Consider the following 14,322-nt stretch of genomic DNA (forward strand, 5'->3'; position numbering starts at 1 on the left):
CATCTTCAATAAAATAAAATTTAAAAATACAAATCCAAGCATTCTACTATCAACTCAAATGTTCCAGACAGAAGAGGCAAATGGATTAAAGATTAACAGTTTTAATCATAAATATCAACTTTTAAAGGTTTCTTGTTCATCACAGTAACTAGATACTACAGCTAGCATAAGGGAATGTCTACTCTGTGTGCTTCTAGCCTGCTCGCTGCCCTCCCACCCCACAGACACAGCCTCTGGTACAGTGACACCTTTCCCAGCTAACCTATTTATGCTGGGGGGGAGGGTCTTGTTTTTGAGGCAGGGTCTCTCTATGCAGTCCTGGCTGTCAGGAAACTCACTGTGTAAGCCAGGTCAGCCTGGAATTAGACCCTGCCTCTGCTGAACTAAATAAAGGTGTGCTCCTCCATAACCAGCTGTTTATGCTTTCCTCTGAATCTTTTTGTTTTAAGTTGGCTCTTCCTGGGTAGAATGAAGGCTCAGCATGCCTCTATATGCAGCAGCTACTGAGAGGCAACACTGATTTCCCTTTAGGAAGAACTTGCAATTGGTTCAATTACCTGAGTCTCGGATCTGCCTGTGGCAGTCAGGCAGCTGAGCCTCACACTCTGCCAGTCCTTAGCTGGTAAGGGCCTGAGCATGGAAGATGGGTCGGGCAGGAAATAACATGGCCAGGCACTTGCTTCCCTCTGGGGACTTACCTGTTGTTCATCCTTCTCCATCACACGGACGGATGTTTGTTAATATGACCCTGTCTGAAGTTCTCCTCCTCTAATTCTGCCTCCTCTCCCTGTTCTCCCATGCTGCAAGGCTGCTCTACAGGTCTGTTTCCTTTCCCTCTACCAGCACAGGTGCCATCAACAGGCCTACGCTGTCTGTACCTCTCTCTCAACTGCTTAGCAGACAACCTGGCTGCTTAAATGGAAGATGGTCCCTGGCAAAGGCTGGGCTCTGAACAGGGAAGACTGCACATGGCTAAAAAGACTTAAAAAGTCTACTGCTAGGATTCCAGCAAGAGACAAGGAAGATCTGCAACTATGTATGGACTGGTAATGGGGCATAAAAAACTGTGGCAACAATCTGATAGCCTTCCAAAATGATTGGAGATTGAGAAGAATGAAGTTAGAGGATCTTGTAACAATCCACTTGTAACAAATGGTAGCATTTACATAAGGAATACCAAAAAACCTTAAGTCTCAACTTCTGCAGTGTCAGAGAGGGTGACTCAAAGCCAACACCCTGCAGTCAGAAAAACAGCTGCTGAGACTTGTGGAAAGACCTGAGAAAGCCTGGAAACAGAGGTAAATAAGTGATAGGAATAATCAATGCAACGGGATATAACTTCTGGAAAGACCTTTTCGGGGCTCCTGATAACTGGGCTATGAAAAGCCACTCTAACAAGGCAGACTAGAAAAACAAGTTGAGGGCTGGAGAGGTGGCTCAGAGGTTAAGAGCACTGACTACTCTTCTGAAGGTCCTGAGTTCACATCCCAGCAACCACATGGGGGCTCACAACCATCCATAATGAGATCTGATGCCCTCTTCTGGTGTGTCTCAAGACAGCTACAGAATATTTATATATAATAATAAATAAATCTTTAAAAAAAAGAAAAGAAAAACAAGTTGAATAAAGAAGCAAATGTGTGTTATACTGAAGATTGAATATCTGAATATTAAATGTAGCTAAAGGTCTTGAGATAGTAAAGTTACATATATTAAATAAAATACGCACACAAATATACCACCCATCGAAAAGTGAGCATTTGATAGTCAAAAAATAACTTTATCACTTCAAATTCTAAAATAAGCTTCTCATATGGAACGTTCTACATAGGAAATGGACTATGTTTTCACCTAAAATTTTTTGCCAAACAAACTGTTTTTATATGAGTGGATCTAAAGAATGGCTTTGAATAAGGCCCAGTGTGTGAGCTGGCAGGACTTTTGATGCCCATCTTGATCTGAAAGCATCTGGAGGAGAGTGTGTGCCCTTCCAGCACAAAAGTGATAAATAACAACTGACAAGTGTCAAGAGGCTGGGGATTCATAGCCAAGGAAGGAGCGGATGTTGCTTCCAAAGGCACAACGTTAACACTTCACTTACTATACAGGTGGCTTGGAAGCCTTACTCAGATCTAAAGATGGCAGACAGCAGGGTACAGGGCACCTATCTGTACTGCTAGCTACTTAGAAGGCTGAGGCAGGAGAGTTCAAGAGTTCAAGGCTAGCTTGCCAACATGGTGAAGGACCACCTCAGGTAAAAGGTCAGCAAAACATTTACTGAAAGCAACCTCTCAACAAATTCATGCTCTGTGTTTCTGTGAGGGAACATACATTCCCACACCTACCTTCTGGCCAATTGGCACAGTCTTAATAAAAATGACTTACAGTACATTGTCACATGCAAGAGCACAGCATGCTTATCCAGTAAACTCAGCTTTTATGTGGAGTCAAGTAGTCTCTAAAGTTTACATCTACAGGATAATAATGTTCATAAAAAACAATGTAATATCAAAGTGATTACAACTTAATCAACTGAACATAATTAAACATTACACATAATACTTATTGAAGGCTGTGCTTCAGAAAAGGTAATAATAATTATATTTATCATGTAAGATAAATTATTATTATTATTATTATTATTATTATTATTATTTATATTATCCCAGAGGCAGGCATAGTGGAGTCAGGGACACATTAAACAGCTGAGTGGAATGAGGAGCCAAAGGCGGTGAGGTGACAGCCACACCAGGGCTGCCACAACCTTGGTGCTAGGTGTAAACTCCTCTTTGCTATGCTATATATACTCTTTCCACAAAGAGACTGAGGGAAAGAGGTAAGGGTAGGCACAGAACTCACTGAGCCAAAGCCACATGTAAAAATTATAGAACAGAACTTTTTTTTTAATTATATTTTACACCATCGCATTAATTTTACATGTATAGTCATGCTTTGAGGGATTTAATTTCTGCTTCATGTTATTATTCAGTCATCACTTATAGGGCATTATTAATATGTAACAGATGACTAGAACATTCCAAGGTATGCCACCCAAGTGGAGCCCTACGAGCAGGCAGGCTCCATGCCGTCTCCTGAGCTGTCCTTGTGGATTAGCCACCTTTCACTGTCCCAGCACAGACTGACAGGGGCCACTGGCACGAGCTGGACACCTCTGCTATCCATGCTTTCTGCTCCCACCAGCTGGACTTCATGCTGGACCAGAATCCACTGCGTCTTCCAGGAGCTGTGGAAGCCAACAGACTTATTTCTTATGAAGCTGACTAGATGAGCAGAAGAAACAAATACAGTTTCTATGAAAACTAAACTGACGGCTTTAGAAAGACCGGAAGGTCCCTAAGAAGAAAGCTGTGGGGCAGACATGGCAGCTAGGAAATCAGACAGAATCACCAACCAGATTCACTCAGTGCTGGAGGACGCTCTCAGTGAAAGCTGGGAACACCAGGCAGCACTGGAAGCAGAGCCACTGACAGGAAAGCCCTTGGACCCACAGCAGCAATGTCTACTCCTGTTTAAATACGTCAGAGAAGCATATTTTTAACAATTTCCTGCTTTAACCAGTATTTCCAACTAGTCATGACATGCAGACCAGCTGTAATCAGGTTTTTCCTATGTTCCAACCTACCAACTGCTGTACTGGGGTCTTCTGAATTTATGAGGTACTATGAATCGGTAAGTCAGTTTGTGTTGGAGTCTAGGTATTCAAATTTTCATTCCATACCTTTGAAAGATAAAAATACCTAAAAGGAGGCTCCCCTCTCCTGTCATCTTGCATAACAGACATGAGGCAACAGTGATAGAGAACAAAGGAGCGGGCTAGTGAGATGGCTCAGCAGGTAAGAGCACTGATTGCTCTCCCAAAGGTCCTGAGTTCAAATCCCAGGAACCACATGGTGGCTCACAAACATCAACATCCGTAATGAGATCTGACACCCTCTTCTGGTGTGTCTGAAGACATATAATAAATAAATCTTTGAGAACAAAGGAGCTTCACAGCCTATCACTGAAGCCTAGAACTTTCCTTTGGAAAGTATGATTAGTAACACATCACCTCCCTCACGGGCATTAAGAGTTAAAAACAAAAAACTGAGTTTCAAAGGCTTAGCATAATGCCTGGTCCACAAGTGCCATTAACTGTTCATGACGACTATTATTCCATTGCACGGTGAGAAAATATACTAGTGCACAAATAAGAGAATGTACGGTCCTTGGATGTTAGACCCAAAGTTGGTGGCAGTGACAGGTGGAATAAGATGGCTTCTCAGAGACGTGGGAACACCTCAGGAAGCTTGGCAAACCTCAGCGGCGACACAGAGCAAGAGCTCTCAGTCAGAGGCAATTTACCCCCAAAGACACGTCTGGCAGTATCAGATATACTTTAGTGTGTGTTCCCAGCTAGGATGTAGAGGTCACGGACGCTCATCTTACAGGGCATGCGAGTGTCCATCTTTACAAAGAACTATCAGTTCCTAAATGCAAAGTTGGTGAGTTTGAGGAACCCTCTGCTCTCACATGCAAGAAAGCGACCACTTCTAAAATCTGACCTCCAGAAAAATCACTTTCAAAATGAACCTGGGATTTCCATTTTGTTGATTCCAGAAGCCATGCTGTAGACACTCGGGAATAAGAGCAAGGAGAGTTGCTGATTGCTGATAGGACCCCAGTGAACCTTCAATGGGGTCTATCCTTCAATAATCTTAAAAACATTAAGATTCTAGAGTGAGTAATCTCATAAAGTCAGCAGGAGAATAAATCTAAGTAATGCTTCAAACACTGTAATCACAACCTCACAGGAAAAGATGCAAAGCAAGAAGCTTCCCAGCACAGGCCACTTGGCCTGGCTGCAAAGACTGCTGGTCTACCCCAGGAACCATAGTGCATAGTGACCATCATGCTTCTAATCGGGTGCCTGCATGGCAGATGGAGTCCTCAATTTTAATGTGGCTCAAAAAACACTAGAAACTTGTTAAGGCATTTGATAATTGCTTTTCTTAAAAGTACAAAAGAAGACGATACAATCAATCTCTCTCTCTCTCTCTCTCTCCCCTTCTCCCTCTCCCTCCCTCCCCCTCCCTCTCCCCCTCCCTCTCTCTCTTTCTCTATCTCTTTAGCCTACCATCCAAGAAAGGCTAGAAAAGAGGCTACAATACATTAAATGTTCAAGGCATTTCTCCACTTCAGTGACTTTTCCCTCAAATTGAAGGCCTACACTCAGATCTTGCCTAAGACTCACTGGCTCTGAGATTGTAATCAAATTAAGAAATTTGTTTTTACCAGAGGTCTTGTGGAAGGGATAGAAATAAATTACAACTTTGATAAAAAAAAAAAAAGGCTCAGGAGGCAAAGAAAAGTCCTAAAAAGTAGAGGACAGCATTGAAATTGTGTTAGAATTAAAAAACGCTGTATCTATCAGGTTTCAACTTTACATATTTGTCCCTAAAGATGACATAGCAAGTCAACCAAAGTTTAATTTTACTCACTAAATCAAATAGGTTTTAACTTAAAAAGGAAACACTACTATTTAATTTTAAGACATTTCAATATCTAAAGGGGGAAAAGAAATGAGTCACAGCAAAGAGCCTACTGAGACACTTTATCCAAAAGAAAGACAAAGGTTCATGGGTATCTCAGGTCACTGCTAAAACACTCAGTATACACCCTGTTATTTTTTTTCAATGTGGAAAGCAAGAAAAAAAAAAAGATTAAAAGGAAGCATTCACTCACCCTTCTGGTAGAAGAACTTCCTGTAATAGTATGCGCCAAGATCCACGTGTTCCACAGTGTACCTTTTCACTCTGTCTAGATGCAGCATCAAGCTCTCCTTGGGCACTTCGAGAACCGCCACGCCCGCATTCGTGCAGTGAGAGCTGAGGGCAGACTCAAAGGCTGTGCTCTCACACCCACTAAAGGAGCCAGAATTTGACTTGGACAGGCTGATCTTCCTCTCGCCTTCTCCTCCGATCTCATTCCGGAAATACGGACAGCTCATGACGAGCTCGTTGCTCTTGTCATCCCCTTGGTCCAGGCCAAGGCTTCCTTTGGAATTGAGGTCCTCTGTGCTGCCCATGGGAGAGCTGAAGCTGGCTGAGTGAGACAGAGGGCCTGAGACCAAGGACGCCACTGCAGCCGCCGAGGCTCCTGTCGTGGTGTTTCTCCTTTTAATCACATTGTGTCTATTCATAATGGCTTCATTCAAGTCAAACAATATGCTCTGGACATCATAGTGGGCAAAGCACTTTGGACATGTCCAGGGCCTCACAGAATCTTCTGATCTGTTGTCTTCAAGGTCTGATGACTTCCCGAGTTCTTCACCTTTGGCATTGCGTAATTTACGAAAAATGGACGAGTCTCCAGTTTCAGACTTTGAGCGTCGCTTGAGTGGTTTTTCCCTTTCCTTGAAAAGCCTGAGGTTCTCTCTCTGTGAGATGGGTCCATCGATCACATCCAAGGAGAAACCAGAACCCTTGCCCCCACCAGTGATGAGGAAGTCACTGAGTTTGGTTGGAGTTGGACCTCGGTCAGATCTGTCATCTTTATAGCCCTTTAACAAATCGAAGAAGCTTTCTCCGGATGTTCCCTGCTTGTCGATTGAAGATGTGCTACCATATTCCCTGTGCAATGATGGCCCCGACTTGTAGGTCGGGGAGATACATTCATCAAAGCTGTCCACATCAAGCTCACTTATGGTGATATCACTGTTGCTGCGCTGCCGGATTCTGCGAAGGGCCTTCCTGGGGGAACTGGGGTAGGCTTCAGGCATGAGGAATCTGGAGTCCATGCTCTCCGCTGGCCCTGTCTTGTTCTTCAGGGTGTTCTGTATGCTCTTCAGCATGGCTGAGTCATTGGAATTGAGGCTAACAGAACTCCCCTGACTCACAGGACTGCCTTTGGAGGACAGGCTCTCAAGGCAACTTGAGGTTTCTATTTCCTGGCTTGAACGGCTGGATTCTTTTACATTTTCCTTTCTTGGAGGCCAATCTGCTATTCTTGCCCTAACCCCCATTTTGGGGACCCCGGGGGTTGAGGTTATATGGTGAGGACCTTCACTTCGAGGGGGCCCTACCGCAGCCATGACTGATGATCCCAAGCTGCCATTTTGGGACCGGAAGCGACGCATGTAGAAATCATCACTGTGAACTTTGGGGGTGCCATCCGTGCTGACAACAGAGGCTCTGTCCGCAGTGACAGGCCTCTCCGTCTGTGACCTCTTCAAGCTGGTCATGATGTAAAAAGCGATCACTTAAATCCCTGCAGAAAGGATCACCATGTTTGCATTTTAAATGTGCACTTCTGCTTTAGAGAATGGCTTCCAGAAAATACAGCAGTATAGTTGAGATCTTAAGCCTTTTCATTTAAAAGGTTAAATGATGCCGTGTTTTCAGACGACTCAGAACTTGGATCTTCCAAACATTGTAATCCACAACAGGTCCTGTGCTTCTCTCACAGAAGGCTTCCTTCAGAAAACGCTGAAGAGAGCTTGCATCACTGGGGCTCTGTGGGCACCATAATCCCATGCTCCCCCTAGAGAGAGGAGGACAACCTGAAATTAGCACTTGACAAATATACCTAAAATAAATATGCACCGGCCAAAATCAGGCACAAGAAAAGGATACTCAATACTGAATTGTGGCACATGGATCCAAAAATCCACATTTTAAATAAAGCAGATATGAAAGGAAAAATAAAAAACAGTTAATAAAACCCATCAATTACATTGAAAGAGGGGCTATGAATACTACTGTTCAGCTGTACGGCTTCCTAAGAAGGGAGGGAAGTACAGACTTCTGCACCCATGACCTCTAATACTGGAGATGTCATGCCGCTGTGCTGACCACAAGTTTGAGACAAGACCAACCTAACCACATATTTAGAGCAATGCAGGGAGGCATTCTGAGAACACTAAAAGTTGAACAAGAATTTATTGATTATGCTACAACACTCACTTTTTAAAACCTTTCATTTTTCAAATTGATACTTAATTTTTCCACAAAAGCTTGTCATAGATAAGAGCAAATACACACAGCACATAGAAAGGTGGTGTTGCCCGGAGCCAGCAGCCCCCACGCTCTTACTTACCCACACGGAGAACACTGCAGAAGGAGCCCAGCACTCACGCTACCTTCCCAAGCTCTCCTGACTTTCATCTACGCTCAAGCTGGAAATCTTTCACAAATTCCCAAAATGCCTGCATTTCCTTAAGCAGAGAAGCCTCCTCCACCCCATCAGTGCTAATTTATGACGACGACGACCACAACGACGATGACGACAGAAAGAAAATTCTGCTCAGGGCAGCTGGCTCCATGTCTTCCACCAGATTGCAGAGCACTGCTACCATCCTTCCCAGGTGACGGACGGGAAGACAAACTTCCTCATGAGCTCTTCAGGCACGGAGCCTGAGCACAGAACCATGCATGGGTGCGTACATCCTGAAGAGAGAGGCAGAGGATCCTTTTCCAGCATTCCACAAATTACACAAGAGGTGGCCTTTAAATTCCTGCCAGATCCGTGTTTGGAAAGATGCTGCTGAGCCGGCTCAGAGCTGACGGGCGGCATTGTCTACAAATCATGCTCTGACATGAGGAGGACCGCACTGCACACTGCACTGATGGTAACAAGCACTCACTTCCACAATAATTAAGCATCTCGATAGTCGGCTTCCTGCCTCCAGGCAGCCGGCTTTCATTTCTCCAGCAGCACGCAGAATCCGTTTAGGAGACTCGTTGCTATTTAAAGCCAGAACATTTAGGGGTGTTTCAAAAATGCTCCTGCCTGCAGGCTGCAAGGCTCTTGCAGGGTAGGGCTGGTCAGCTGGGCAGATACATGCCTATCGTTTCCCTCACACTCCTCTGCCCCACGTTCTGTGAAAAGGACAATGGGCTTGCTGTGCTATCTAATGAAATCTGGCTTTGAGCTTTCTAGATACTTCTACAGTCAGGCCGTTATGATTTCCTTTACATTCCAGAACTTTACATGCTGCTCTTTCAACTGCAAGCCTTTAAACACAACACAGAGCTAACTGTTGCTTACAGCAGCCAGGCAGGGCCAGCACGTGTGGCCGCAGCTGTGGTTAAAGAAGTCGTGCTTATAGAATGGAGGGGCGACTAATCCACTGGACCTGCCCTGCCCAAACAACCAGGAGGAGAACTCAATAAAGCAGCTTTCAAGGAAATAATACATGAGCATAAAGAATTCTTATACTAGAAAAAAGTAATCCTTAAGTCAGACGTTTTCAATAACTCACAAACTTACAAAAGCCAAACAAACCATCTTCCATTCCATTTCTATAACACTCATCCTCGAAACTATGAGTCCTACCATGTCAAAGCTCATTCTTGCCACATTTCAGTTCCTCTTAGAAAATGGTTTACCACAGCCAACCCCTCCCCAACCCTTTGCTTCTGAGGCAGGGTCTTACTCTGGAGCCTAGGCTATCCTTCAATGGCAGGCCCTACGCCTCCACTTTCCCCAGGTGCTTAGACTACAGGCTATCACCACCACACTCTGCTTGCAAACCTTTTTACAGACAGGTGAAGTTATATTCATTATAGGAGTAAAGTAAAAGCTAAAACTGACGCACAGTAAATAAAACCAACCTGCAAATGTCCCATGTCCACCATGGATAGTTTCTTTTCTAAATCATTTCACTTTCTTAGTTTTTTTAAAGATTACTTTGTGCACACACACACACACACACTGCATGAGCCCCTTGAAAACAGTATCAGAGAGAGCTGGGAGCTCCCACGTGGTGCGGTCCTCTGTAGGAGTTTTCTCTTAAGCCATCTCTCCAGCTCCTCTTACTATGGTTTAATACATTCTTGATATGAAAATTTCTTAACAATTTAGTCTTATGATGACTTTTGTTTATTTCAAAATAGAGATGAGCACATGGGGAGGGAGGGCATGGTTTGATAGCCCAAGCTGAAGACGTGAACTGAGGTAACTAACTCTCCAGTTGTGCTGATCCTCTCTCCAGTTGTGGTGACCCCACACCCACCCTTCCTCACTCACCTTGCTCCCTCCTACCTTCTTTATTTATTTGCAGCATCAACTCCCTTTGAGATACAATAGAAGTTTTGGCCACTGATGAGCAATACAGAAATAAAGATGCTTATTAGGCTACCAGCTACAACTCAGGCCGTCTCTCTTCGCAGATCAGTAACACTGCACCTGTTCCCCACGAGTGGGCGGAGACAGCAAACATGCTAACAATGACTAACAACAGAAGCAACATCACCAGACCTGCCCAGACATTGTCAGATGTGGACGGTCAGACACAATGGAGTTGACAGAGAGTGACATGGCAGCAGAGCACTGCGCCTACACATGTGGAAACATGCATAAACATTTCCTTCTCGTGTTTAATTTTGCAGCACTCCGTGCCGTGGACTTCCACAAGGATCCATTTAGTTAGCCTTCTCACCCCTTCAGTCGGTGCAGAGCTCAGCTCTACCAGGGGAAAGTCCTCATCACCTAAGAGCTATACAATTCCTTCCCTCCAGAGATAGCGCCCTTCGTCCAGAAGAGATACTCCATTCTCTTCTGAGAAATCCCCAGTGAGCCCATGCTCTTGTGTAAGCATGGTCATAAACCTGTGACTACAAACACTTGAGGGAAGAAATCTTTCCTTCAAGGGAAGCTCAGATGTAGCCAGGGGAGGCAGATGGTAAAATGGTGAAGTGTGCAGCAGAACATGAAAAGCATGCATGGGCCACCATGTCTCCCCATGCACTTTCCCTTCATAAAACACACTGGCTCCTGGAGGAGCTTAGCTAAATCACAGCAGGTCAGCCATTCAGAGTATCAAGTTCCAAATATTAATGAAAGGGGCTCACAGGGGAGTTAAAAAGCCAGCCTTGTTCTTCTGGTTCTGTGAGGCATCTGCACTTTGGTCCTCCTCTCCCTTGACCTCAGCGATGGCCACCTGCTCCTGCTTCTCTCCCTGCCCACCATTCACTATCTTTTCTTTCCTCCGTTTCTTTCTTTCCTCCATTTCTTTCTTTCCTCCCTTTTTTCTTTCTTTTTTTCTTTTTTTCTTTCTTTCTTTCTTTCTTTCTTTCTTTCTTTCTTTCTTTCTTTCTTTCTTTCTTTCTTTCTTTCTTTCTTTCTTTCTGTGCATGCATGTGGTGTGCATGCATATCACATGTGAGTGGACACACATGTATGCATGTGCACACCCACATGTGCCCATGCAGGCCACAGAATGATACTGAGAGCCTTCCTCACTTGTTCTCCCCCTGAAGTCTCCTACGCAGGCTCTCTCAACGGAACCCAGAGCTGGCCTGCGTGACTGACTTTGCTGACGTGCAGTCCTGGGTCTACCAGCTGCACGCAGGAATCAGAAGTGAGCTGCCATGCTCACTGAGCACTGACATGTTCTGGGATCTGACCTTGGAGTCCTCACACTTGGACAGCAAACAGTTACCCCTTCAGACATCTCCCCAGTTGTCTCTTCAGTACCATTTAAAAGCTAGTGAACTTGCCAGGCGGTAGTGGCTCACACCTTTAATCCCAGAACTTGAGAGGCACAGGCTCTTTTTCTTCAAGGCCAGCCTGGTACTTCAAGAGTGAGTTCCAGGACAGCCAGAGATACACAGAGAAACCCTGTCTCAAAATAAAACAAACACAAACAAACAACAACAAAAACAAACCCTGATTTACTGCGACACTTGGTTGCAACAGTATGATGAACAGCGAGTGCTTTAGGATGCAGCCAAGGCGTGGGTGCTGCAGAATAAAGACATTACTGTGGAAAGCAGGCACTGTGTTGGCCCAGCTCTGTTGGGTAGGCAGCAGGTACGGAGACAAGCACTCCAGCAATACTATACTAGACAGGTTATTGTGCTGACTTGGATTTAACTAACTACCTCTCTGCTATGAGCTCTAAATTTCTGGCCATGACATTTGCTATTATCTTTGTAATTTCTAAAATAAATTACTACCAAGCAGAGAAATAAATGAATGGTGAAGAGGGACAGTATAGATCAAGGAACTAAATAAACAGAACAGCATTAAAACTTTCTCTGTGCCCAGGCAAGGCTTGAAAGTAAGCATAGAGGTTCCACAAGAAAATGTACAATGAGCGTGTATTAGTCAGGACTCTCTAGAGTCACAGAACGTACAGGCAGTCTCTATATCATTTAGGGAATTTGCTGATGACTTACAGTCTGCAGTCCAACTCCCTAACAATGGTCAGCAGCAGCTGTGGATAGAAGTCCAAGGATCTAGCAGCTGCTCAGTCCCACAAGGCAAGCAGGTGAAGGAGAGAGTCAATCTCCCTTCTTTCAATGCCCTTATATAGGTCTTATATAGGTGTGACCCAGATTAAAGGTGTATGCCACCACGCCTGAATCTTGGACTTGCTTTGTCCCAGATGATCTCGAACTCAGAGATCTCCTTTTCTTAATCTTCTGGGATTCATAGCCACTATGCCTCAAGATCTCCAAGCCAAGATCCAGGTCAGAGTTCATTACAGATACAGTCAAGTTGACAACCAGGAATAGCCACTGCAGAGCGGGTAACAGAGACTGCAGCAGACCAGTAAAGAAGTGCCTTCCACATTCCGGTATCTACTTTAAAACTCACCAATGCTTTTGGTTTTGTTTTGTTTTTGTTTTTGTTTTTGTTTTGGGGGACAAGGTTTCTTTGTGTATAGCCCCGGCTGTCCTGGAACTCACTCTGTAAACCAGGCTGGCCTAGAATTCAGAAATCCACCTGCCTCTGCCTCCCAAGTGCTGGGATTAAAGGCGTGTGCCACCACTGCCTGGCTTCACCAATGCTACCGATTGAACGGGTGATGGTCAAATATGACCCAGTGATCTCCCAGTAAAATCTTGGGAAGAAGAATCAACTTGGTGTGGAGCAGCCCTGGCTACCAGGGTAGGTGCTCAGCAGGAAATTCTTGTCAGGTTTCTTCAACTGTGCTCAGATCTAGTTATTTATCCACAGAAGAGTTCTAGAACCAAAGTAAGGCAGGAATACTATGACCTCTCTTAGGACATCATCATCCCTAAACCTTTAGAGATTTACAGGTTACAAGTCACTACCGAGCTGGGCAGTGGTGGCACATGCCTTTAATCCCAGCACTTGGGAGGCAGAGGCAGGCGGGTTTCTGAGTTCAAAGCCAGCCTGGTCTACAGAGTGAATTCCTGGACAGCCAGAGCTACACAGAGAAACCCTGTCTCAAAAAAACAAAGGGGGGTGGGGTGGGGAAGGAGGGAGGGAGGGAGGGGGAGGGATACAACTCACCCTGTCTTAAAAATTACTCTCGGTTGAGGCTAGACTTGAACTCATGATTCTTCTTTCCCTGCCTCCCATGTGTTGGGATTATAGGTATTATGTCATCACATTTGGTTCCTAGAAGCTTCTTAATTTAATCACAGACTCATCATTACATGTGTGTTCTGTGGAACATACTGAAGAATAAAGCAGCCCCAGTGTCTGTCAGTCATTCAGTCATTAAGTCAGTCATTCAGTCAGTCTGTATGTGTGTGTGTCTCTCTCTCTCTCTCTCTCTCTCTCTCTCTCTCTCTCACACACACACACACACACACACACACACACACACACACACACACAGAGAGGGGGGGGGGCTTACCAGAGGATTTATGTTTATCTTTGGATAGATTCTAACATGAGGCTTTAATTTTTTTTATTTACTAAAATGAGCAAGTGTTACCATCTACAATCAGAACAAAACTTATTAGAAAAACATAAATTTGTTGCTAAAAACACACAACATGATCTGGGATGTAGGGCAATGAACAGACCTTCAAATAATAATTATAAAACATGTTAATCCTCTATCATTCAAATCACTGAACAAGTCAAAATCGAACAGATCAAGTGCTTCCATGAGATGTCCTTGTGCTAAATCTTCTAATTCTGAATTGGAAGAGAGCGCCCAGCCACTTGATGGTCACAGCATTTGAATGATGGATGGCTGCACGGAGATAACTAGTTCATCTTTTCCTCACTGACAAGTGTTTTCTTTAATTTCATTTTGACATGAGAGTCCCTTCACAACCAGTGTCTCCCCTTCTACCCCTCCCAAGACTTTAGTGAACCCGGAAATCAGACAAAGCTGGCAAACATAGGTGGCCCCACTAGTGTCCCATTCCTTGGGTTGAATCTACTTTCCTACATGTACCTTTCCTTGTCATCATCCTCCTCCTCCAGAGCTTCAGCTAAACGATATCACCGTGGCCTCAAAAAGCAGCTTTCTGGAGAGCCAGCACCAGGCACCAGCAGTGCAGGTGGGAGCCAGGGGACTAGCAGTGTGGCCAAAGGAGAGGGTGTGACCAGGAG

The 14,322-nt window shown here is 44.6% G+C and overlaps 1 protein-coding gene across 8 annotated transcripts in view; it reads right to left on the minus strand.

Annotated features, from left to right (window-relative positions):
* The window catches only part of Sipa1l1 (signal induced proliferation associated 1 like 1), a 258,641-nt gene that overhangs the window by 94,042 nt on the left and 150,277 nt on the right, over positions 1-14,322 (minus strand). For all 8 annotated transcript variants that reach the window (XM_052185511.1, XM_052185514.1, XM_052185506.1 and 5 more), the window contains one exon: positions 5,743-7,539. In XM_052185511.1, coding sequence (XP_052041471.1) covers positions 5,743-7,240 — 1,498 coding nt within the window. In that variant the 5' untranslated portion in view covers positions 7,241-7,539. The remainder of the gene's footprint in view (positions 1-5,742; positions 7,540-14,322) is intronic.

Source organism: Apodemus sylvaticus, chromosome 6 (assembly GCF_947179515.1).
Source record: "Apodemus sylvaticus chromosome 6, mApoSyl1.1, whole genome shotgun sequence".
NCBI classification, from domain to species: domain Eukaryota; kingdom Metazoa; phylum Chordata; class Mammalia; order Rodentia; family Muridae; genus Apodemus; species Apodemus sylvaticus.